Raw genomic sequence first — 26,448 nt, forward strand, 5'->3', positions numbered from 1 at the left:
AGCTCCTATGGGCATTTCTGTCCCGAGCTACATCTCCACTGCACCTAGCTCCAGCTCAGGGTCAGGCTCTGCTCCTCTCCCAGATGCTTGCTGTCCTGGCTGGCACTTGTGTTGCTACACGTCTCCCCTGATGCATGCTCCACTGGGCATGCTTGCAGCTATGCCATTTCCCTCAGAGAGACGGCAGGCAGTGGGACTAGGGCACATGGTGCATCTGTGATGTCTGCCAGCTGAGCTCCCCCTCCAGAGGACTTGAAGTTAGATGAGAGAGCATTGACAGGAATAAGTAATTTTTCCTTTTCCCTGTGCCTTTAAAGGCACAAATTGAATGGATATAATGTGGCAGTTTTATTTGCGTAGGCCAGAAGCTGAAGACTGGCTTTTCCATAGCCGTGGCAGCTTCTTCTGCTTGTGTGATATTCTTTCCCATGCTCTGATTTTTCGCTAATAGATATCAATGGGAGAGTTGGTGTAGGGCAAGAGGAAATGCATTCTCCTCTTTAATATGCGTTGGTTGTCTGAGCTGGACTTAACCTGTCTTTTAGTGATGTTTGTCTGTTCTCCGCTATTATTAAGAAACAAATAGCTCCTGACCAGAAGGTGTTGGCATGGGCACTCGTTTTCTGCTCTTAGAGATTTCAGCAAGAGATGAAGCTGGCCAACAGCTGGAGCATTGCCACAAGTTTCAACAGTCAGGCCACAGATTTGCAACAAAGCATGCAGGAGGACTTAAATGCATGATGTGGGCATTCCCATGATTAGATTAATGTGATGAAGCTGAAGATCTTCGCTGGTAGAAGCAGATAAAAGACAAGGGTAACTGGTGAATGATATCACATGAGCCTGCTTCCCAGTGTTTGAATGCAGAGAAAAAGTGAACGCAAGTCAGAACTCATTTTGGGACTAAGCACTTTTTCAAACTGTTTTGTAGACTATGAAATCCCTTTGATTTCAGTGTGTTTTGTCCTTTGAGATGGGGGCCTCATTGTCATTACCTGGGATATATTCACTTATGATTAAACAGTAGTAAGGGGCAATATAATTTTCAGCTGCCCTTTGTATCTGCAGCAAAGGCTAAATATTTCCTCAGTGATAATGATATGAGTAAAAAGAATTTTTCCCACAATTAAGCACTGCAAGAGTAAAAAAATTCTGCCTTTACGTGTGTGTGCACAAAAGTATGAGAGGACGAAGTAGCCTATATTGGCATAATCTGAGATCATACCAGCTTCTGACATGCAGGGTGAGCTCACTGATCTTTTGTAGTGTACATTAGATGAATTTGACCTGTGAGGGTGGAATCCAGCCCTGACTGAAGGCTCTGGGAAGTCTGCCAGGCATTCCAACAGGACTAGGATTTCAACTGTAGTCTGTATATGAGTAATATTTCAGTATCTTCTGATCTTTGGGGACAAAATATTTGAAATACTTCAGAGGACACTTGAAGGGGAGAGTCAAGGGTCAATCCTCCTAACATGAGAACCAGTGTCTGTGCCAGCAGCTTCCAGCTATGTCTTGTTTCTTCCTTTGTCTGCTAATGGGAAGTGATAGACAAATGTCACCGAGATCAGGGGTGGGACCAGTATATGCAAATCCAAATGTCAAGAGAAAGCTCTGCCTGGCCCTTATGTCAATGTGCAGTAGGAGAAAGATGAGGGAGGAGTGGAAATGGCATACCTGCACTCAGCCTGCCCATGGGAATAGAGACAAATGGAGACTTTCCATTGCAACTGACTGGCTCTGAGATGATAGGTCCTACTGCTGCATGCTTAGAAGTGTATTGCAGTGTTAGCAGCAGCACGCTAGATGTTTACTAACGCCTCTGGGATGGTGCAGCTCTGTAATGCTCCTTCCCCAGTGCTGAATTAGATCATGGATATGAGAGATGGACCTGAACAAGTATTTAAAGCCATGGATCTTTCAGCTGCAGACCCAAGGAGTGAAATTTGTGGCAGGGGCAATGTCCTATAAAAAGCTCCCTGTCAACACTTTTCACATGGTTCATGCTGCAGCAGCAGGAGGGCAGCACAGGGCCTGGCACCTGCAAGGACATGTGTGGTACTCACTGTGGTAACCTATGCTTAGCCAGGGTGGGTGAAACCTGTTCAGCACCTCTTTGAATCAAGGGCCTGGACCATGGTGTGGTCCTGTGGGCCATCAGTAATCTGCAGAGCACCAAATGGGATTCTCTATTCTACATAATCACTACATAGTTTTGCTCAGGATGCCACAGAGATGTTAACTAATATGTTAATCAGGTTTAAAAATGCCCCACCAATGTGCATGAACTTTTTTTACTCCTGTGAAAGATGAGATTGAGAAATGTACCTTATGCCACAAGCAGAGATTTTAACAGATGGGTTTTTTGACTTCCTTGTTGAAATTCTAGGTAATTCTCTGCCTCCTTTTCATAGAGACGTGATTTGGACATACACATGTAGATGGAAGTGAAATGTTCTGAGAACAAAAATTGGGACTGAGAAACCTCCAAAGTTTGATTTTCTGATGCTAAGTATGAACCACACTTGGTTGGTTTGCCATTGATGAATTTTCCTTGGAAGTCCTAAGAAGCATGGTCAGATGAAACAAGGCTAGATTGGAATAAAACCGTGTGTTCACATGACCTAATACATTTATTTTGCCCTGAGTCCCAAATGAGCTATTCTGTTTGGGAAGGAATAAAGCTGCTTGATAATGAGTATGTGTGTATGTGTATATGTATGTATAAGAGTTCATTATCTGCAGTCAACATGAATACTTGGCCAAGCTTATGGTAATAATTGCAGATGTGGTTTTACATGAAAGGAACATTAAAAATGAATTTATGGAGGAAAGAAGATCCTCTTTAAATGTAAGCCTTACTATTGGTAATATATGATTGCCAGTGATATCCAACATCTCAGATTAAAGAAAGAGTATGCATGAGGTGTGAAAGGACAAATCAATCCGTTGAACTCCACCTTTTGACTTCAATGAAGTTGTGCCTGTTTCTGAAAGATCTGAGTGGCACTGAATGCTTCTAATGCAGAATTAAAAGGGGAGCGAGGAAAATAATTTTCAAATGTTTTCTGAGAGATTTTCATAGAAAACAGATTTATTTGTTTTGACTGAAGATAGATTAAGGAACTCTAATTCTCCCAGATATTGCAGTAGAATGCTTGTCATACCTGCATTTTGTGGGTGCCAGATTAAACAGGTCACACTTAGACAATGAGTGTTGCTTGCTGAGTTGCTCTCAGCTGCAAAAGGGGCAATGAAGAGGTTCTGTTTTCACTTCTGAGGGGGAGGAGGTAGAAAGAAAGGACAATGGTAGTCCTAGGGAGATAGTGGATGCCATGGCATGTAGCCAGCTGGAGCAAAATATTCTTTGTGCTTCTCACTGACCAGTCCTTTACTAACATTTGAAAGGTTTATATTTCCACACCAGGGCTTTGGGACAACTGGAGACAGATGGGAAAATGGGACGTTTGGATTAATGAGTTTACAACTCGCAGAGCTGCCTGTAGTATCAGTTTATGTCAAGCTTTAACGAGGCATTTGATCCTTTTTGTGGGAGTATTAAAAAAAAAAAAGGAGGGCAATGACAGAATAACTTAGGTCTTGTGTTACCACCTGATCCTGCAGTGAGGACAGATCAGAAGTCAGAGGTCCATCTCTATGCATGTAGAAAACCTTTGTGTAGTTGGACTTGGAAGCCTTCCTTTTACTGCACCTCTGTAGGAAAGGTTCAGAAAGAATTTCCCTTTATCACCTTTGTTCAGCCCTTCTCTGCAGCAGACGTTTCTATTTGTAGGATACAGCTTTTTTAGTACTGATGTTACAGTTACATTTAGTGGCTGGGACTGAACCAGGAGTCTGGTTATACTTTAGCCTTCTGCAAATGCACAGTGAGAAGAACTTACAATTGGTGGAGATAACATAAGGACTAAGAGGCACAATATTGACCGAGGCTCGGTCCCTAAGGCCACACAGTAAATCAGAGGGAGAAACAAGCAGGAGTACCCCGGTTGCTGGGTTCACCCGAATGCTAGGCGCTGGGCCATGATATCTCATTGGCCTCCTTGTTCTGCAGTGTGTTACTTGAGTTCTCCTGGAAATCCTGAAGCTGTTTCTCTTCACACTGTTCTTGCCTCCTGCTGCTTGGGATGAGGGAAGGAGGGGAGGGAAGGAAAGACTAGGAACTGGTCATGGTTTCTTTCATGAAGAAACCTGGTATTGTCCTTTTAACTACTTTAGCGTTTTTCTGTGCTTCCTGTGAGTCCTAAAATTTCTATCAGCTCCCACAGAACAGGGGTCCTGCAACAGTGCAGGATGGGTCTGTGCTGGTACCCCACTTCAGTCACCAGCTTGAGACGCTTGCTGGGCTAAGGAAGGAAGGGGAGCTACCTGGTGCACAGTGCATGTGGATGTCTTTAACGAGATAAGAAAGGAATTAAGCAGAAAATCTCTCTTGTTACAAAGAAACCAAAAGCTGAATCCCCTTGCTCCCCTTCAGCCCTCATTCTTTAATGACGAGTAGGCCAAACTACTGAGAGGGGGTCTGGCAAGAGCTCTGATCCACGCTCTCTTGCATGGGCAGTCATCAGAAACTGCAATCTGCCTAGCAGTTGTCTGCGTGAAGCTTGCCCTGGGCATTCACAACACCGGGGCAGCGAGCAATCCCATGTTAAGGAAACAGGCATGACTTTCAGGGTCTTTGGGCCTGAAGGTCACCAAGAGGAAATCTGCAATTGTTTCATTGCACTGGGAGGGATGCAAGACGGCGTGTGCTCGCACAATGCTGTCACCAGGTGTGGCCAGCGTAGAGCCCTGTGCAATACACAGCTGTGCTATATTAGGGAATATGCTCTGCCTGAAGTTTCTTGGCTCAACTAAGTTGAAGCTGGTGCAGAGACTCAGCATAAACATTGCAGTCTGGGAGCTCATACAGTGTAATGGAAAAGTGACTAGCAGGTCTTGAAAGACAGATATTTTTGTTTCTTAAAGACCTGAGCAGTAGTTTGCATTTTCACTTGCTTGTTACCAGTCTAGCTCATCTGTTTTTTTAAGGCCCCCTGGGTACTGAGTTGTCTCTGAAATCAGTGCTGGAAATGGGGTGAGGACAGTATTAAACCTGAGCCAGAGCAAGAGGTTATTTTGCTCTCCATACAGATGGATACAGATTATACAGATATGTGGTTGTGTGTGTATTTCTACCTAGCCAATTTATTGTTTGCTTTCAAAAAGCATATTCCAGTTAATTGCTGTTAAAATATTTTGTCATATATTTACAATTACTATGCGTTCCTATGATTCTTCACGCTGATGAAAGCTGAAAGACGACAAAATTTTAAACTCTCTCATGGGATGAGACATAAAGGGGAGTGGGATTTGCATGCATGTGTTTTGTACCAGGAGGGATTAAATGTGGCTGTCTTTGAAGGAAGCACTTTTTAGCAAGACAATGAAAAACTCAACAAATTTTAGTAATAAGCCAGTCAGCTGAAGATCAAAGGCATTATGTGAAGTGCAGAGATGAAAACGAGAGAGATTGGTACTGCTTTCGAAATGAAGAGTGTTTTTGTGGGGAGATGGTATTTGCAGGGCACGTTACTGTGAGTCTGATTCAAGTAATGTGGCAATGCTGGTAAATGTTGTAGGTAAGTTACTTTGCTTATCTGTCTTCTTTTAGTCTTAGCATGTCTTCAGGAAGACCACAGGGTTCATCAGACATCCTGTGATCTAAACGTTCAGTCTCAGAATCAAAAGAGGTAGGGACCCTGAGAAGACCCTTGTATGTGAGGCTGTGGAAAATCTGAGGTCCTCAGCAAGAATTATCTTCAGTAGTTTCTGAGAGGTATTTTAAAAAAAAAAAAAAAAAGCAAGCAAGGTCAAAGATCTTTGTAATATTCTTCCATAGGTCCCTCTTCTGAGCCTGGTGGTAGAAAACTCCTGAGAGTTCGCTTCAGAGTCTTTCAGTATTATTTCAGTTGTGTAAAGGTTGAAAAGATGCTGAGGGTCTTGTTTTAAGGTAGGAGCAACAGAATGATAATTTTTGTGGTGTACCCGTTCACAGTGTAAGAGTAGCCCATACTCTAGTAATTTGTATACGTGTGTGGATGTCAGGGGAATGGAACTGATTAAATAGTTTGACATCTACTTCTATTTGCTAAAAAAAATATTTATATATTTCTGCTTCTTTAAAATTTATTGATGACTTCTCATTGAATTAGGTGAGAAGCATACCTGGAAATAATTCAGAGAAAAAAAATGAGATATCAAAACATTTTCTATCATACTTTGAAAACCAAAATTTTTATATTTACAATAAAAGGAAAGATTTTTTTTTTTTGAGGTTGAATGAAACATTACTCTTGATTTGAAACAGTTTTCTTAATGACAGTTTTCCTCTTTTCAGAAAAATGCAACTTTTTTGGTATGACACCAAATTATTAAAAAAGTGTAACAGGAAAAAAGAAAGGTGCAATCAAAGAGAAAAAAAAAATTTTTTTTTGCAGACCTGGGAAGGTCACACAGAGAGACATTTTCACATTTGGTTCTGAAGGCAGGCCCTGGAGTGGAGGTGGGTGGAGTATTACATTTTGGCCCAGGATGTTTTCACTCATGAACAATTTTCATTTTAAAAAAAGTAGCATCAAAATGTGCATGCTCCCAAAAATGGCTTGTAGAAAATACTTCAAATAATTGGTACCTTCGTCTATAAGCAAAGCAATTTTCAAATCTTCTGAGAGGCAAGAACACTCAAAGAAACTCTCTTTTTGTAGAAATAGGAAACATTTTTAGAGAGATTGATGAAGTTATTTTCTAGTAGTTTTCAGAGGCTGAAAGATAAGAACCCTTTTGGGGAAGACAGTAAACAGCACTGAATAGTTGACTTCTTCAAGTGGACCTTCTAGGTGATGACTCATTTTCATGCACTGATATGGCTTTGCTAACTACAGGTTGTACTGTTGACCTGACCCCCATTTCCCAAGTGACTTCCTCATTTTTGAAAAAGGGATTTGACTTGCAAGTCATCTGAATGCCGTGAAGTGGCTGGACCTCAGTTCTTTTAGAGGAGACACTATACTCTAATAAACCCTAGACACCCTCCCGAGATGTCTATCCATCTGAACTTCATCGAACAACAGAAAAGCACCCTGTAGATGAAGACAGGTTGTTGCATCAGGGAACTTCTCGTAACTGCTGTGTAACCTCCCCTATGTTCCTGGGAAGGAAGGAGGGGAGGAAGAACAGAAATAGTTCTGGGTTGTTGTTCTTACCCTCCTCAGCTTTCCTCATGAGGAAGGCAGCTTGAGCTTTTGGAGATGAGAGATGGTGCTGAGGCCCATGTAAGAGGAGAAGGGGTAGAGGTATTGGCTGGGACATTTGGAAAGGGGATGGGGAAAATGTGGGTGCACAGAGTCTGGAGCTGGGGGGTGGGAAGGAATGTACCTTAGTCAGGAGATGTGGAGAGAGGGATGTAGCTGGCTGTGTAAGAAGTGATGAAGGTGCAAATAAATCAGATGTCAAAGAGTGTCTGCTATGGGGAGGTAGAGTGGGGGGAAAAACCTTTGGGATTCTCAGTTCTAGCACACAAGGTGTCAGCCTAACAGTCAGCTCTTTATATTTTAAATCCCTGATGGTGACTGTGCTCCACAGACTAAATACTGCTACCTGGTGCAGTCTTAGTTCCTGCGGACACTGTCATCTGCCCTCTGTACACAGAAGCCCAGCATGCTGCTTCAAACTTGCTCTCTGTAGTGTACCATTCCTCCTTTGATCATCGTCTCCCAGCTGGGGGGAACCACATCAGTCCTGCAACTCAGGGCCCTCTAGCAAAGGAACTGAGGCAGGATTTAGCTGCACACGTAGGCTGAGATGAAAACACTTCTCAGGAGAAAACAGAAGATTTGCTGTTCTGTGTTCTTCAAGGGGTTCATAGTGGTAAGAATAAACACATGATTTGAAAAAATGTCTTGTTACAACTTGCTTCTTATATATATTGTCTAATTGTGCATTAAAAAAAAAGCAGCAATTGCAAAGTCACTATTAGGTTTGCAAAATTAACTTTCCCTTTGAACCTCCACAAAACAACCCCAGCCAGCCAAACACGAAGAAAGTCACAACAACAACAAAAATTTAAATCATTTTAAATCCCCCAATCCAGGAACAAATCAGAAAGAAAAACACCCCCAGGAAAAGTAAACTAATAAAATAACCTTCGCAAAACCCCTGCCCTCAGCAGTGTTTTAATACAAAGGAGGGGGCAGAAAAAGCCACGGATTCCCTTAAGTCATGAGAGGCTTTGCTATTGCCAGTGATTTTACGGGGAGGGCACTTGGATGCTGCACCAGCGGGCAGGAATATAAAGCCGCGAGACAGATCTACATCTGCAAACAGAGCACTTCAAATAATTTACAAATGCACCTTGGCTTTGTTTTCCTTAAACGGCAAGCAGTTCATAAGCCACCTTTGAAAATCTCAGTTTGCATCTGCACGCTGGCTTTCTCTGCGGTGTAAATGGCTGGTCTTGTACTAACGGGCTGGAAAACGTTTTGTGGGGGGGACGTGGGGGGTGGAAATCCTGGGAGTGCAGCGCCTAGGCTAGGATTGCAGAGGAAGCTGAGGCCTCCAGCCCTGCACAGGAAGCAATCTTAGAGCAGGCCTTAAATGCCAGATTCCAGGCAGAGTTTAACTAACCACTGACAGCTCTGTAAACAAAGCAGGGACAAAAAGAGAACAGCTTTCCCTTTCCTGGTAGTCATTTTTGGTTTGGGGGCTGCAGGGGAATTCTGTAATACTCGGCTTGATGGGATATAAACCAAGGCTGGAAAGGCTTTGTATATGAAGAACTGTAAAGGGGAAAATATTTCATGGACTAAATCATAAAGAAGAAGGTAGGGCACAGGAAAACGCGTGGATTAAACTACAAAAAAAATATTGCTGCTTCTGGTTCTTTGAGTAGGATTTATACATAGTTTGGCTCCTCCTGGGTGGTATTTAAAAGCTGCGGCTTATTTTCCTTCTCTTTTTCCCTTCTCTCCTCTTTTCTCTTTTCCTTCTTTTCTCATTTTCTTTTCCCTTTTTTTGAAGGGGGGGTGGGAACGGACAGACAAGAACTAACCTTTGTAAAACTTTTAATTATCTGTGCAACTAAAGAAAATAAGAAAGCTCTTGTAGAGCGTTTTTGCTTCTTCCAGTAAAAATTGGAAGCTTAAAGTTAAAATCCTGCTCAACTGTTGCTTTTGTTTGTAGAAAAGACCTGTGACGTTACAAATAGCTAGTCTGCAGCTAGCAGATGTATACAGTCCTTACTTAAAGCATGTTGATTTAGTTTTAGCTAGGAAACTAAATGCAGGCATGGGCTATGTTTATCCTAGAAGGCATTTCACTAATTTTGTTTATCTCAACAATACTGAGGAAGCTAAATTTTTTGATGGAAAAAGAAAATAGTTACAGTGAAGTTAAGAAAGCAAAACAAAACTAAATGGACTCGGTTAAACGCATCCATTGTGTTTTCTCTCTCACCTAAGTGGTCATCTCCCTTTTAGATTTGGATCTTTCCAGAGCTCTAAACGCTTGAACACCCACCATGGATGACTTTGAACGCCGCAGAGAACTCAGGAGGCAAAAGCGTGAGGAAATGCGCCTTGAAGCTGAGAGGTGAGGTATTACGTATGGAAAATGGTGCCGGTGGCTTGCCTTTGATTAGCAGTGGCTTTGAGGACTTCTGTCCTAAATTCCAAAGTATGCTATAGCTAACCAAAGGGTCATTGCTAATGATACGTGCCGTAAAATAGCTTTAGTTAATATTGTGGCAGAGGCTGGAAGTCAGGGGTGTCTAGTGTCTAATTCCCTCAGGCTCTTGTAAATGCCCTGGCTTCTAGTTATTTTGTTATATGGATGAATGTAAATAGTGAAGGTGGACTATGGCCACGTGAAATTATTGATAGGAAAACTCATGCTCAGATGGCATGTGAGTGCTGTGCAGAAGGGATTGTGTTTGTCTCTTCAGACATCGAGCTAAAATTATAAGATATCAGTTGAAAGCTGAGATACACTTGGTATATGTAGTATAGCATATCTGCGAATTGCCTGCCATTACTGTGCAATTACTGTTGTATTTGTACTGCCTGTCACTTTTTATTCATTTACAGCTATTTTATGTGGGCAACAAGGGCAGCATTTGCTATCAGTTATTACAGGTTTACTTTGGTGCAAATGAGAACAGAACTTGATGTGGGTATAATGATGTCAATTTATGAAAGAAGCAATATGAAAATACTGGGAATAACATTTCATTAACTAACCCCATTTTACACCTGTACAGTTCCATTTGCTTTAATGGAATTTCCCATGATTTACACTGGAGTAAGCAGGGAGAAAATCAGGCTCCTTTTATTTTTGTAATGTCTTCTCTGATATAAAGATTTGATTTAGTTTATTAACACTGCAGTGATTAAAAAAATAAAGGAACTTAGGTTTAAGCACATTTTGTTCTCATTTTTGTATTTAATTTTGAATATGGACTTCATTTTTGTTTCTGGTCTTTCCCACGTGCTGACAAAACCACGGTGTTTCAGTTCCTGAATGCTGTAGGAGAAAATACATTTTCAGAGCAGATTTAAATGGAAGTCAGCAGAATGTAATACCGAATATATTTTGTATACCTGCTTTGAGTTTTTTGAGTTAATAAGGCCCTGCTACATAAGCAGGGCTCTCTGATGGATGTTGATGAGGCTTGAGGGGGAAATCCCAGGTAGATGAGATGCAATAGCCGCCTTTCTTTCTGAAGGAAGTGTTGCCATGCAGAACTGGGTATATGAGCTCATCAGGCTATAAGCTGAACCTGTGAGCTCTGCAAAGCAGCAGCAGCGTTGCCTGCAGATAAATAAACTCATGTGAAGTGTGGTGGCCAAAAGGAAATGAGGCAACAGCATCCCTTTACAAAACGTAGCTGTCACCTGGTTCGTGACCCCCCAAAAGGCAGAGAAGGAATGTGCCATGGCACTAAACTGCCTTCTTATTCCAAGTCTCCCCCTAGGCCTGGGGCAATATGTTTTTGTTGGGCAGCATGGGAGGGATTGCAGAGCCAGTGCTAGTGCATGGTATAGCATGTGGTATTTATATACTTCTAGTATACTTGTGCTTTAAGAAAATATTTTTAAGGAAAGGCCAAGACTTTAGGGTTTGTTGCTAACAGAGGCCGTGGGTGGCCTGTGGAGGATCCTGGGGGCTGTAGTTCGAGAAGTGTTTTCTACTACGGAAAAACATCACTTGAACTTCCCTGTGAAGGCATCCAAGCTCTTACGTGAGCATGCAGAGGCTGTGGGGTGTTCTGGGCATCAGTGATGTGGCGTGGCCGGCTTGTGGAGGCAGTGACAGATGCAGGGGTTTGGGGATAAGGGGCTCTGCCCTCGCTGCCATGGAAGCTGAAATCCAGGACTTCAGGTGTATCCGTAAGTTACCGTGTGGTCTGCAATTTTACGCATGGGCCTCCATCCAGTCCCTGATCGTGCACGGCGAAACCGGAGCCCTGGGGAGGCAAAAGCTGCAGTTAGCAGCTCACCGGTGTCCCTCGAAGGAGCCCTCCCTGGGGAGCCCTGCAGGCTGATGGCGATACCTGCCCCTGCGTGATGGGGAAGCCAAGCACCTGGGCCAGAAAGTGATGGCTGTTGACATGGGAAACAGCCTCCTCCTCCCCACCCACCCACCCATGCCTGCTTTTGGGAAGTGTTTTTGTCATGTGTGTGGTGGCTTTGCTGGGATTTTGTGCGGTAACCTTTGTGGAGGAGGTGAGCTCGGTGGCAGCCTGGCCGGAGGAGAAGGGTTTGGGCCCGTGTCCCTGTTTTCTGCTGAATCGCTGCAGAAGTGCAATTTCTGCCCTTTCCCACACATTTGAAGGCTTTTAGCAATAAATTGTTGTACGCTAAATCTTGCTGTACTCCCTCTGCTGCTGCTGCCAACTTCAAGCATTCAAGTATCATGAGTCAGACCCCTTAAAAGTCACAAGACTGCTTTAAAAATCTTGAGATCTTAAAAATAATTTAGTCTGGCCTTTTTATTTTTGGTTTGCCTTAACAATAACAGAGCCTGATTCTCAAGTTCAGATGTGACTCTGGCAGCTGGGATCTCCTAAAACCTGCCCCAAGAGGGGCAACAGCAGGGGGGAGCTGAGCATCTGCCCCCGTTGCGTTGTGCTGCTCATATCGAGCTGAGGGCAGCAGCATTTGGGCAGTTGTTAACAAATGAATCTGTCATGCTGGATTGTTTTTGGTGAATTCAGATTTTTAAGGATTTGGGGATCATCTTCACCTTTGAAAATACGACTACAATGTGTTTGTGTACAGATCTTAAACCACAGCAATCTGCTTGCCAGACCTCTGAATACTTTCAGGTGTTTTATCAAGTGAGTCATGTGGTCCTAAAGAGCAGCGTGGAGGCTGAAAATGCTCCATCAGCTCTGAGCACTGGTACTTGCTGCTCGGGCACAGGGCATTTCCCTGTACCCTCCCATCAGTGGGCTGTAGCCTTGCTTTTGGGAAACCACTGCTCGTTGCAAGCATTTCTGCTGGGAGATGGGGGGATGGATGATTATGTGTAGGCTGTAACATGTTTGCTAGGTCCCCCAGACAGTGTTTGGGCTTCTTCGAGTTGAACAGTAAACCCAGAAGTGGAAGCAGCCATGTCAAACAGCAGTATTTGTAACTCAGCCAGCTGGAGTGACGCATTTTGCCATTTCCTGGGATAAAGGCGCACGGAAAGCCTCTCTTTCCAGCCTGACGCCCATGCCCAAGAGAGATTGAGGGGTGAAGGTGCCTTGTAGCAGCATGGACTCATGCACCATGTGCCTGAGAGGGTGTGACTTGACCTTATTGTCTCTTCCCTAGGGGCCAGAGGCCATGTGAGGACTGGTCAGGATACATGTGCCATCATCTTCCCAAGTGTCTGTCATGCTGGAGCCACTGATGTCCAGCCACTTAAGTCTAATCTTTGGAGATGCTTAGTGCAAGTTCGATCCTTGAGGGCTGATGTTAGGCTTTGTGTTTCAGGGTTTTTTTCCATTAGAAAGCTGTTGGAAATGATGGTTTGTTGTGCCGTGTAGCCCTGGCGTTTTGTGTTGCTATGCTTAGGATTGATCCTGAGGAGAGGCTGGCTCTGTCTTTTAAAGACCAAGAGTGCGGTTCACCCCTGTCACGTGCTTTGGCTAGTAGTTCATGCTGTGGCAACTCAGATATAGATTGCCACTAACTCAGCAAAGCTAAGTGTTTTTTTGGCATTTTAAGCTCTTACTATTTCAACATATCCTGTATGTACTGGATTGCTCAGAGGGGCTTGCTGCACCCACCCAGAAGTTTTGTCCAGCCAGAATTTTTTGACTATTTGCATTTGTCTGGTATCTCTGGAGGCCTATCAGCATGTTTGGAGTAGCAGTGCAGACCTGTCTAGGGGGCATGTGGCCAACAGCAGGCATATGGGGCTTTGTCCAGCTTTCTCCCAGGCTGTCACATTTATAGCACACGCTCAGGCTGGCAGGGACCCAACAGCTCTTGTACCTCATGGGGGAGCAAGGCTTTCCAGGCATAGGCTGGGAAACCCAGGACAAAGTATGGCAGTGTTAACTGTACCTGTCTGCTAGCGTTTTGCTTGTGGTTTGTACTGATCAGGTGTGAGGTCAGGGAAAATAGGACCCTACCAGCCATTTGAGTGATGGGATGTGCTACACCTCTAACTGCTCTGCAGCAAAGCCAAGTCTTTATCCTGCCCCTCGGAGGCAGAGGGAGTCCTGTGCCTGGGGTGGTGGTCATATAAAGCCCTGAGGTCCCGGTCCAGAGCTGGCTGAAGTCAGTGGGAAGCTTTCCACTGATTTCAGTGGACTTTGGATTAAGCCCTACCTGAGTTATTCTAGCCAGATGATTTATGAAACTATCTCAGTGGCAGCCTTGAAGGAGCTGGATGAATGCTTTGCCTTCCCAGCCACAGGGTACATACCGTGCTGGAGTATCAGGGCTGTCACAGAAATGGGTTGCACTTAATTGACGGGAAAAATCCCATGTGTAATTGAAGCACAGGGGGACTGACTTCTTTCAACATGGGAAAAAACAAATACCACCTGTTGCTTTGTGCCTCTTCCTAGGCAGTAAAGTATGTTCTCTTGAAAAAAACCACCAGATTTTGTCATTTTGATGTTGTAACTGACACTGGAAGAATTTAGCCTGGGGCTGGGTAGAGTGTGTGTGTGTGTGTGTCTGGAGGGGTGGTGCTTTGTGAACCTTGCTGATGCACTTTGGTCTGTCACAGCTGCACACAGCTGCAGTCAAAAATTGAGGTGAAGTACTTCTTGAAGTGACAATAGACCTACTTCCTTGACTTCAGCATAATTGAGAGCAAAAATTGGCCCCTTGAACTCTCTAAAGAATAGCTCTCAGGTTAATCTATTTAGCACTTAAGCCACAATTTTATGACTGGCTGACTTGCCATTGCCCCAGCAATGTGTTTTCACCTCTCCCTGGTGTTGAGGCTCTTTTAAAAATTGTACTAGGAAGCTGATCCAATTTGTTTTGTTGCCATACCATCACTACTGCAGACTTCAGGGAGGTCTTAGGGTCATTGTCAGAGTGGTCCTCATTTAGCTGAAGCTTAACTTTGAACCTGAACCACAACTTTGCCCTGCAAAATGCTCTTCCCTAAGGGATTGCAGGTCATTTCACAGGGAGGGAGAGGTATTGGTCATCCTGTTGTAAAAAGAGAAGTGGTTATCTACAATCAAATCACAAGTCGCTAAAAAGATTCTCTAAAACCACCATACTACTTTGTAGGCTGTGTAGGATCTTCTGACAGGGGCCACAGTTCTCCTGATTAAAGGGCTCATCTTCTTGCAGACCAGTCAGATATTACTAATCATACCCTAAAAGGTATGTGAGTAGGGCGTACGGAAAAACACTGCTATTAAGCTTTATGGTTCCTGATAGCATTATTAAAGGTGGTAGGTAAAGATTCATTTTTTTTAAAAAGCTTCCAACAGTCCAATCACAAACTCTCTCCAGACTCTCATTTAGACAGTTTTATAAGGCAGTGTGGTTCATGTTCATGGACATAGGTTGGGGAATGCTCAGAGAAATAACCCAACTTGCAGATTGGGGATGGCAGCATCCTGCAGCAGGCTGAAAGACTCCTGAGGTGGTAACTTACCTTGGTACAACCGAAAAGTCAAGTGAATTTCAGTCCAGACCTGTGAAGTTTAATACAGAATCAGCAAGGCATTTAACATGCCTTTACTGTTCTAGTGCTCCTGTTGAGGCTGGTGTAGCTCAGGTAAACATACAAAGGGCTGATTCACCAAGTTAAGAAGGTAAAACCAGAAGGATCAGACAGGGTACATCTTTTCAGAACTTAATGACAAGCACGTTGATTATCCTCTGGATGGGTAAGACAGGACGCATTTGTTGCCACAGCATTTTAATGCTTCTGGAAAGCAAGGAAAGGTCATCCTTGTCAGCCACAGAAAGAGGACAATTTCCATTCTCCTGTCCAGGACAGTTGAGGGTAAGTGAATGTTCATGTTAGATCAACATTGAATGACCACAAATAGCTTTTGAAACTGCTTCTCATTCCTGTAATGGAGTTATCTCTGGTATAGAGCGTACATAGTGACAAGTGTTAAACTGTGTAAGAGTTTAGGAATGAACTTAGATGGTTCCCTTTTAATTATCCCCTATTTCTTGAAACACTAGGACTTGTCCATGTCTTGTTCCCAAATGTCTGGTTACATTTTTATTAAGAGTTTTCAGAGACCATGCTTTGATTCAGGCTTGTGTAATGGAATGAAGAATATGATCTTAATACAAGTTTTCAAGGAGTGCATATTTAAACATAAGAGAAGCTGGATGCATATGCCTAACATGTCATTTCCCAATGTTCATGATTTATTTCAGAATAGTACTTCCAAAAATGTTGGGCCTCTGTCCTCTTGAGGGCTGCGCCTTGTCTGATCCAAGCCTCTTTTGCTATGAAAACAAGATCTACAGTGGTTTTATCTCTCCATGAACTTCATATGTCCTGAAATTCCAAATACTTTGAGGTTTTCTGCTTGTCTTTCCATAAAATACACACCTTCTGGTAGAGCTGAGACATGACATCTTCTGCCTAGGAGTTAAATATGAATACAAGGAATAAATAGGATTAGAAGTGCGTGAGGATTGAGAACAAATTGAGGCAAAGTGCTGCAGCTGTTAACCTGTCTTTACAGCTACCTTGAATTCCCAGACTGACAGGACATTATTTGGGTTGTCAAGGTGAGTTTGGCCCTTCACATTGCACTGATGGCTGTTCCTGCAGTTCTTGTAGCTCATTCTCAACCCAGACAGAAAAGCATCACCCAGTGGCTCATTAAAGCATGCGCTACTGCTGTCACTCTCAAGTGAAGGTAGATACTAGACAAATCTTTGCTACTGTAGCATTTCAGATGCCCTGGAGGAAATAACCAAACATATACAAAGCTGATTAAAACCTGCCACTTAGTTTTACAACCATTGTGTGTTTTGCAGATTATATTTTCTTTAAAGTCCTTATGGAGAAAAGTTTTGTAAAAGAAGCTTTGTTCTTCCAAACATTTAGACATAGAGAATATAAAGTTTACTGAGCTAACCTTACTGCAGCTCCTAAGCAGACAACAAAATCAGCTCTTTAGTCTTTCAGATATTAATCCCATATGTATGTAAAGATCATTCTGTAATCTCTGTACTACATCTACTATACCAGCCAAGCTTTTAGGAGGACAGCCCAAATTCAGCACCCACACAGCTGGCGAAGTGCCCCGTCTTTCACTTCTTTCAACAGAGTGGCAGGTTTGCTTTGGAAGCACCAAGGAATTTGGGAAATTCTTGGGTGAAAAGCACCCCCTCTAAGCCTATAACCAGGTAACCCACCCAGTGCCAAAGGGAAGTCTGCCCTTCTGTTTCCTACTGTATTTTTATTAGCTTTAACTAGACCGAAGTCCTCAATGAACATTAAATTAAATGCCTAATAAATATGGGCATTGAGGCACAGCTTTTGCTGCTTGTTATTGACAATTTTAGCGTGCGTATTTAAAAGGGCACCATATGAGGAGTAATACAACATGGTATTTTATTATGCTTTTCAGAAGTAGATTGAAGCATAGGCACTGCACAGAGAAAATCATGAAGCTGAAGGAATGTAGCCAGGATAGTACAAATAAATGTCAATGGCTGTCCTGTGACGTTTATGTTGAAAAATAACATCTCTTTAATATCTTATGTGCAAATTGACAGTATGCAGTCAATTAAGCTAGGGTAGCCTGCAGCGCTCTTGCAGCTCTGTGCATCTGTCATTGTACCTTTGAATGGTGTAAATCATATCTGCCATCCAAATTTTCTCACACGAAAGATTTCAGAAACTTGAAATGCAAAAAGCTGCATAAACTGAATATTGGCCTAAGGTTTGTAAATGCACAGAGCCTTCAAACTTCCTGTACCACCCACAGCGGAGCAGCGTTTTGCCTGTGACTATAGGTATGTGTGTCCCTTGGAGGCAGACACGGCACCTCAGTTTCTCCAGCAGCATTTTCTGTCTCTAGGCAAGGAGAACATCAGCCCTTCACGTAGGTTACCTTCGGTTAATTAAGTATGGCAGAGACCAAAGACACTGTCCTAAACCAACCCAGAATAAAGGAGGTTCAGTTCTTGGTCCCTGGATCTACTTCTGTCAGACTCTTTCTTAGGCAGGTCAATCCCCCATCTTCACTGACCTGGGCAGCCAGTGTCAGTTGTCAGAAAAACCTGCATGAACCATTGCTTAGTCTTATTAGATTCCTAACCCAGCCTCTCTTCATAAACAAACACAGTTGATCTCTATTTCTTTCTAGCCAGTAAGTGTATGATTGAGCTCTTAGCTGTTTAGTCACTTCACATGTGCCTGATACCCACAACTAGCACAAGAGGCAGGGTTAATTTAGTTCATTGTGTAAAGCCTTCTCAGGCCATAGGATTGTGCATACCTCATCGCACAAACATATATGCTTACAAATGAATTGGCTGAAAATTCTACATTAACCTTTCTTCTCTTGATTAAAAAAAGGCCTTATTATTAATAGTGCTCTGCAACAAATCTCATTTAAAGAAAAGCAAAAGGAATACTGCATTGTTCCCATACAAAAGCAGCTGATGGCTCAATATCCCTGTATCTTAGAAAATGTTCAAAAGAATATTTTCAGGCAAATACATTGTGCATTGATACATTCACCTGCAATAATATATTCTATACCCTGCACGTGCTTGTTGCAAGTGGCTGAAGGCATACATCCTGGTGGTCCACCCTGCCCACTGAGATGGGGCTTTTGGGGTCCTGGTGCTTCTTCAGGCAGAGGGTCATCAAGTGTTGCTCAGACAGCCGAGGAGGTTGATTGCTAGTGCAGCCGTCTGCTGTCGCCTAAGAGGGAAGGTGGGAGCAAAGTGAGCTGCCCTGCGCTGCCTCCCTGCCACAGCACCCGCACCCTGGACCCAGAGACTGAGCAGCTACTTATGGGTAGTGCATGGGGCTGGGGGTCCTGAGCCCAGGTCTGAACTGCCCTGCGCTCGTGGTAATACAACATTGTGTCTGGAGGAGGTGTTGAGTAGAGGCTGCTGTGGAAGGAGAGCATTGGTGGTGGTTAATTTGCTCTTTTGCTCTGAACAGAAGAGAGCAACTAAAAGCAGCCGCTAAAACTGCAGATTTCTAGGCTTGGATGGGTATGAACTCTTAGCTGTTACTTTGCAATGCCTTCTTTTTAGTGAATAAGAACATTGTTGAACTTGTTTCTTAATTGTGTCACTATTCTTCCGGGCTTTCTGGGCTCAGAATGGTAAAAGTCATTCGGCACGATAGAAATTGCAGTTACTACCCTAATGTGAGACTCTTTAAGGAGTGACATGAAAATGAGTTTAGCCAGTGGATTTCTAGGAGCATCTGCTTCCCGGTGTAGGTTTGCATTTTATTAACATCTTTATGATCTAATATCTGAAATTAAACCAGATAACCAGAAGATTCGATTTCCCTTTAAAAAGCTGAGGCCAATTTGTTTGCAGGGATAATAGATCAAATGAAGTCAAATGCTAACAAGTTTTAAACATGAATAAGCATAGTATGTAAACACTATCAAATTGCTGGCAGCCTGGGCAAAGTTACCCTTTCACAGCTCGGTTCAAAGAACTATAGAGGAAAAATGTGATTTGCAAATGAAACTCCAGACTGATTTTAACTTGCAGAAGCATCTCATTTGGTCAATTAGCTCCTGCATTTTTGGCTTCTGCCTTTAAACAAAGCTTTAATTACTGAAGATAAATGTTTATAAGCGGCTTTATTTCTCTCGTCATAACCTACTTATTAGCTCTTGTTAAGCAAAGAAAATCCTCCTTGACAGCAGATTGTCCTTGTGTGATCAAGGTCTTTCATAGAATGGAGGCATTGGGTCGCTGTGCTTCTTGGGCAACTTAATTCATCATCACACAGCTCAAGAAATATTCCTGCCCAGAAATAAGGTCAGTAGGAAACTGCTCCTTAGAAAAGAAGTCTGGTGACAGCCCAGTCCCTGAGGATGCTGGCATGCAGTGTGACCAGAGGGTCAGGTTAACAGAAGTGATACAGCTACAGATTAGAAGGAGTAGTTGTGTCAGCCTTGCAGCTGAGCCCTTCTCTTCCTGGGGAACAGCGAGGGTGATGGGAAGTGGAAAAGTAAGCAGGATGCTTTTCGTTTATTGGAAAGTATAAACCAGTGGGTAGTGTATTTGACAGTTAAAGGTTAGCCTCAACTTGGTTGATATTAAGAAAATGTGAATAGATGTTGTTTTTTTCCCCTTTATGTCACAACCTGTTGGTTGGACTAAATAAACTTGCTTATTAATAGTCTTTCCTGGATAGTCTGTTGAAAAAAAGCCAGCAAGTTTGTCATGCTGACATAGAAAATCAAGGGAAGGCTGTAACTCAATAGCTAGTTGTGACTGTCTTTTTGTTGTTGTTTTTTTTTTTTTTTTTTAAAAAAAGATTTATTCAGGTGGTCGGGTTTTTTTTCTCTGACATTTGCTGAAAACATGCCTCAGTTTCCTTTAAGATAGCTCATGACCCATTTTCAATGTGGATATTTTTTAAGCCAACAAGAAGGACTGCTCTAGCATGAGGTTATCTTCTAGGCAGACTGTGTTCTTCTTGTCCTGAGGTCATAAAAGAGGTGCTGAAAATTGGTACTTAAAAGCAGGGCTTCTTCAAAGGTTTTATTACTCCGTACTAGTACTTCCCTCTTCTACCAGCATGAGACAACATCCTGTTTACTGGTATTTAAACTGATTCACTTGAACAAACACTCTGTTCTTTGTAAGCCCTTTTTATATGATTTAAACCTGATGTATGTAATGGTAAATTTTTAAGTCAGTTAAATGCACAAGGTGGAAAGTAACCAAATTACCATGACTGGATTTCCTGCTTGTCAGCTGAGCCTTTTGCAAGAGAGGTATCCTATTGTTAAACAGTGTGGGAGGGTAAGCCTCCATTACATTTGGACTGGGAGGTTTGCATAGATTTAATGCACTTGGTTTCAAACCAGGTTTGAGGTAAACTTCTGTGTACAGACAAGGACTTGGTTTCAAACCAGGTTTGAGGTAAACTTCTGTGTACAGACAAGGTCCTTGTGACTATGGTGAGGTGCATTGGTGCTGGACTCCTGGATGAGGAATCTATGTTGATCTTCATTTTCCATGCAATTCCTGCCTCTTCTTACAGCTGCTTGTTTCTGCTCTTAATGTGGCTCTGGTGGAGAGTTGGGTGGCACAGGTGATGATAGACAGGGAAGCTCAGACACTGACCTACCTCCAATCCCTTCATGTTACATGTTCTATGGGGTCAGGTACAGATCAGGGGAAGGCTGGTAATTAGATGGGTGAATCAGATGTTATGCGCATCCACCAACTGCTACCGACCACATGTCAAGAAATGGAGAGCTCAGGGACTCACTGCAAGCCTCTGTGGAGTCAGAAAATGGCTACAGCTATTCCTGGTTCTGGCAGCTGGATTCCTGCAATAGCTTGGACTGTTACATTTAGCTGTTTCAAAGGAGTATCCTGCAAAGATGAATAGAGAGAGACTAGAAAGAAAAATCTGAGCAACGTCACTTTTAGAGTGAGAAAAGCGTTGCAGGAGTGACTGAGAACATACACACTTGTTCGCAAGACATACAGCTTCTTACCACAAGAGGGGTTCCTATGTGTAATAGCTTAATTCTCAGAAATACATCTTTTTAGGTTGGGGGTGTGTGTGTTGAGCAAATTTCTGACTTCAGCAAGCAGATAGTGCTTACAGGAGCACGCTGGTTTAATTTATAAAAATGCCAGCCCTCTAGTGATAAGGAGAAAACCAGATACTCTGTGTAGCAATCCTGGCTATTTCTGAAAGGTGTCATTGTAATACAGTGATGAGAAAGACACAGGGGTCAAGTTGGCACCTGAGCAGAATACTTCCTTAATATAAAAAATAAAACTTTTCCATCTGTATTTTTGAACAGAGAAAAGGAAGGAGATAGTATAAGTGGCTTTTAGTGGAATGGACCTTTTGGTGAAAAAAAAGAAACCTCATAAATTTCTTTGTGGCGTTCATGTGAATTCAAAAACTGTTCAGCAAAAACTAGCTATCAGAATTTCACAAAAATGCTTACAGTCAATAGACAGTCAATTGCTGCAAGAGACTGTCTTCACTCCTCCCACTTAGTGCTTATCATCTTGTGAGAGGACCAGAGCACAGCAGAGACTGCAAAGACCTGCTGATTATCCATGTACAGATGTTTTTTGTCCTTATGCCCCCTTAGGAGATGATTATACTGTTGCATTTGTATGGCACATCATGCTATCCCTAGAGATGAAGTTCTCAACATCCAGCCTGGTTTTCTACCTTTTCACCATGCAGAAAACTTTTATAACTGGATTGAAAGGAAAAAAAAAATCATATATATTTGCACAGGAATAGCATGACTGTGGTTTCTTTTACTAGCCTGCAACTGCTAAGCTGAACGGTCCCTACAGCTTTTTCAAGTTCATCTTCAGCCCATACAAAATGACGAGCTTTTTCTGGGCACTGTTGCTCAGAACATTCCTGAGATTCTCCAGCAGCTATTACTTCAGTGTCTTAATAAGGCAGCACCATAGCTGGGAAAGACAAGGAGATGGCTTTTCTAAATGCTGGCTACACATGGATTCCTTTTATGGTTCAGCTTGCACAGTGGGGTATTCCTCTGAAGGTCAGCGACATGGATAACAAAGTGCTTCCCACTGCAGCTTACTTTTTGAGTGCAGGCATCATGTGTCTGGTGCCACATGTTCAGCCTGCTCTAAGAAGTAGGAGAAAGAAATAGTTGGGTAGGGAAATGTAGAAAGAGGGGAAAAAAAGCAGAGCATGAATTGCTGTGTATTTTGTATTGATGCTATTGCTGTGCTCACTGTGGCTGCAGGATGTAGTTGTGAATACCACGCACAGAATATGTGTGCATGTGCTGGGCTGATATTTTGTAAAAAATGCTCCTAATAAACTCCTCAGTAAGGCTTCAGGGTTCAGGTCATCCCACAGCAATACCAAGGGCCCATGAATTTGGCTTTTCATTCTCCCAACAAAATGAGATAAAGTACTAATGAACTTTTCAAACCAGTGAGTTATGATGGCTGGAGGGGTTGTCTGTACTGGAATGCCACAAGATGAATTTGTTTAAGCAAAATGTTTAATTTCTGCCCCTCTTTCTCTCTTGTACAAGCTAGTAAGTCTTTTCTCTCATTAGCATGTAATCATCTTCTTATACTGGAGGTTTGCATAAGTTCCTTCAGGGTTATTGTCTTATTTCTCACCAAAATTTATCATGGTATGGATAGGTCGTTACAATATTCTAAAAAGAAGGAATACATCAGTGATTAATTTAATATGAGAAAACCCCCTATTAAGTAATGAAAATCTCATTGTGTTTTGTCAGTCCTGAATATATGTACAGGATATACATACATTGAATGAAGAAAATATATCTTCAAGGCAAACCAGAAATGTTTAGGCATATTTAATGGGTCTGTAATCTAATTTTTCATTTACTGATTATTGTCAGATGGACTAATACAGTACCTAATAAACCATGAAGACAATGAAAGACTTTATCTGTGTCACCAGCTCTGACACTGAGAAAAGAGAAGCGCTTGAAGGTGTTGTTTTGGTGACTCACATCTTAAAAGTCTAACTTTCTTCATCTGTTTCCCTGTTGCTTCGCTGGCTCCATCCTGATTTCACCTATCGTGCTCACATCATACTTACAATGAGATCCTGATGTACCGACTTTGATATCATTATAGCTCTTGCATGCTTGTGGTTATTCTGGCTTTGGAGGGAATGTGAGGTCTCAGTCTGTTGGCTGTATGATTTTGCTGGATATAATATCTTGCTTTGAGGAGATGAAGGCATAAATGAACAGAAGTGGAGCAAAGATCACAAAACATGCAGTTTGGTTGTTGAAAGCTTTTGAACTTTTGTCAATGCTTGCTGATAACAAAAGAATTTTGAAATAGAAGCTATTATTAAAGAATGTTTTAAAGCTGGATAGATCTAGGAGGAAAGGGCTATCCCCCAATTAAACTCAGAGGACCCATTTAACAGGCTGTGTCATACCTTCATAGCTGTTCCATGTTATGTTGCATTCAGTGTTTTAAGGCTTGCTTTCACTCATTTCTGTCTGAATCCTGTTTTCAGTGGCTGTGCACTTTTAGCAATTACTCTGGATTTAAGGAATTGGTATAAACGAGAGCAGAGATCATCTGACCTGTCCTTATTATACTGCTGGAAAAAAAATATTGGTAAGATGTCTTGGTGACTAGGAATGACTTTTCCGTCACCAACCCATCTTTATTTATTGGTTGTTCTTCCTTCAACTTGGGCTGTACCCTGTCATCAGTTTTTAAGCCAAATTCTTTATGGAAGTCAATAGGGAGTCCTGCGCAAAGGGAAATGACATAATGTTGCCCTTTAGTCCTACCTACAGAGAAACAGACTTGGGAAACATGCACATTTTCCTAATTATCAAGCACTGAATTTACAGCATGTGTTCAATTTCTATCAACATCCGGCAGCTACCCAACATATTGTAAATTGGGCCATTTGTATTCAAGACAATTGTTTTCAATAAAAAAAATATTTTGAAAGTTGTCTTTATTTGGACTACATATGGTAAATGTTGAGGTCTTCACTGCTCTGAGGTAAAGAATGTGCCATTTTTATGGGTGACATTGAGTGTTCTTAGCTAAAATGTCTCCATGTCCCACTGGAGTACATGATTTTGTAGGCTATCACCTTTTACTCAAACAGTAACTGCATTTTGCTAGAGGTGTGTGTCTTTATAGTTTGCAAAGCACTTTTGATACAAAAGATATTTGTGTAAATGTAAGCTATTATCATGTCCACTGTCAGCTTTTACAGGGGATGGGTTGCAGGTTCATGGCCCACTTCTATAGTGCTTTCAAATTGTTCTGCAGGGCAGGATAAATAGAGTTGCAGAAAGGGTTTAAAATTAAGACTTTTTAAATAGGATAACCTCTTTGCTAGTTAGAATTCAGACTTTTTAAACCTTAAATACTTAATCAGATGGAGTCAGGATGTAAGCATAAGGGCATAAACATAAAGAAATTTGGCCAGAGGAGACTGCTTGAAAGCTAGCTGAAAAGGTGATTCCTTCTGTTGGGAATAGTAATGCCATTTTAATTATTTTTACTCCTTCCTTTAGCACTGTAGTGCCTCTCTTATAATACAAGCTGCTTTGCACATCCCCATAACCAGAGCATCTGAGATTTTGTCAATTATTTACTAAATGTGTATATCCCTGCAACATCCTTGTAATGTGGTAGTGCTGTTTCCTTAGCTTTGCTGATAGGGGGTGAAGAGGGACTCAGTGGCACGGCCAAAAACCTATCAAAGGGGACGTATGAATTCTTTCTGCTTGCCTATTTGTTTATTAGATCTTCTCTAAGCTACAGCTGCAGAATTTGGAGAATGATGTAGAAATTGCCCAGGCCCATGCTTTTTAGCACCATCACTTTGGTACAGGCCATTTTTAGAAGGAGAAGCCATGAAAAGCAGCTTTGGCGATAGGCTTCAAGAATCTTCTTCCATAAGTTTTAAGGCCTTTAGGTTGGAGGTTGGCCCACCCCTGTTGATTACATTTAATAAGAGCTCCATGTATATTTTATTGCATGGAAAATTGGATGTGGAGCCTTTTGTTTATTGCTGCCACGCACCTACTGTTGACACTTGGATGTTGATATGGAGATATTGCAGTACATGTGCTGATGATTTCCCCTGGCAAGAGAGGATGATTAGGTTGACAGCCTGATAGTAACGGACTCGTTAGCTGTTGGCTGGCTGGCACAGAGATGACATGACCTTATTTGCATAGCCTATAGGGTTTTTGCGGAGCAGCTCTGTTCTTAAATCAATAAACACTTCCGGAAGCTGGAGAGGAGTAACAGCACCTCCTTGTAGCCCTTTTCCATTGGATTTTGTGGGATTTCACCTGGTATAGCTTTTATTTGAGGGTAGACTGAAGAGTCTTTCAAATGCCTGTGCAAGATTTAGAGTCACGTACTGAATGGTCAGTGGATAGGGCACTTCAATATGTTGCTGAGTATCTGTGTGAGAGAAGGACATAGAAGACATCTGGAGACTTGTTCTGGCCAAAACTAACAAACATGATGCTGATTTTTTGGGAAAGCAATCAGAAAATAGGGTAGGAGCAATACCAGACCCTTTGACCGAAGGTACTTTTCTGCTATTTGTGAACTGGATTCACCATCTGGGATAGCAGCTATGGCCATATCAGATTATTGTTTTTTCCCTGGTTTTGTCTTCCTCTTTTTTTTTTTTTTTGCCTTCCCTTAAACCAGAACCATGTCCCTGTTTCTTGTAAATATGCTTTTGTCATCACGGGTTTAGGCTGTCATAACACATTTTACCTCAAGCTCCATCTTTAATCACTTAGTGGCAGACCTGGGAATAGAAGTCATGTCTGAGCCACAGGACTGCATCGTCTCTCTAAGAGAACAGCTGTGAGCTTTCTTACAGAGCAGCCTGCTCTGCAGTTTGCTTGCGAGCTGTATTTTGGGCATCTCATAAACTAGGGCAAATGCAACTTCACCTTTTAATAAAGAGTGGTATAAGTCTCAAAAGGCACAGAACTGCCTGCAACCTTGTTTACGCAGAAGAAGGGAATGTGACAGTTGAGCCTGTACATTTAGTGAACAGATAATAAATTAAGACTTTTAAGAAAAAAAAAAGTCACTTATGTAACTCAACTCCGTTTGCTAGACTTCCTCCTCCCTAGCCCCGCTCCCCATTATTTATCAATTAAATATGCTAGGAGTAGTGAGCTGCTGACCACAGAATTGGGGAGGGGGTGGGATAATAGTTATT

At 42.3% G+C, this 26,448-nt stretch overlaps 1 protein-coding gene across 13 annotated transcripts in view; it reads left to right on the top strand.

Moving 5' to 3' along the window:
• The window catches only part of CALD1 (caldesmon 1), a 199,530-nt gene that overhangs the window by 93,480 nt on the left and 79,602 nt on the right, over nt 1-26,448 (top strand). For 12 of the 13 annotated variants that reach the window (XM_069807769.1, XM_069807768.1, XM_069807767.1 and 9 more), the window contains one exon: nt 9,534-9,645. In XM_069807769.1, the coding sequence (XP_069663870.1) occupies nt 9,575-9,645 (71 nt within the window). In that variant the 5' untranslated portion in view covers nt 9,534-9,574. Of the gene's footprint in view, nt 1-8,668; nt 8,880-9,533; nt 9,646-26,448 lie in introns of those variants that run through there. The other variant, XM_069807770.1, reaches the window with a different exon arrangement.

This window comes from Haliaeetus albicilla, chromosome 19 (assembly GCF_947461875.1).
Source record: "Haliaeetus albicilla chromosome 19, bHalAlb1.1, whole genome shotgun sequence".
Classification (NCBI taxonomy): Eukaryota; Metazoa; Chordata; class Aves; order Accipitriformes; family Accipitridae; genus Haliaeetus; species Haliaeetus albicilla.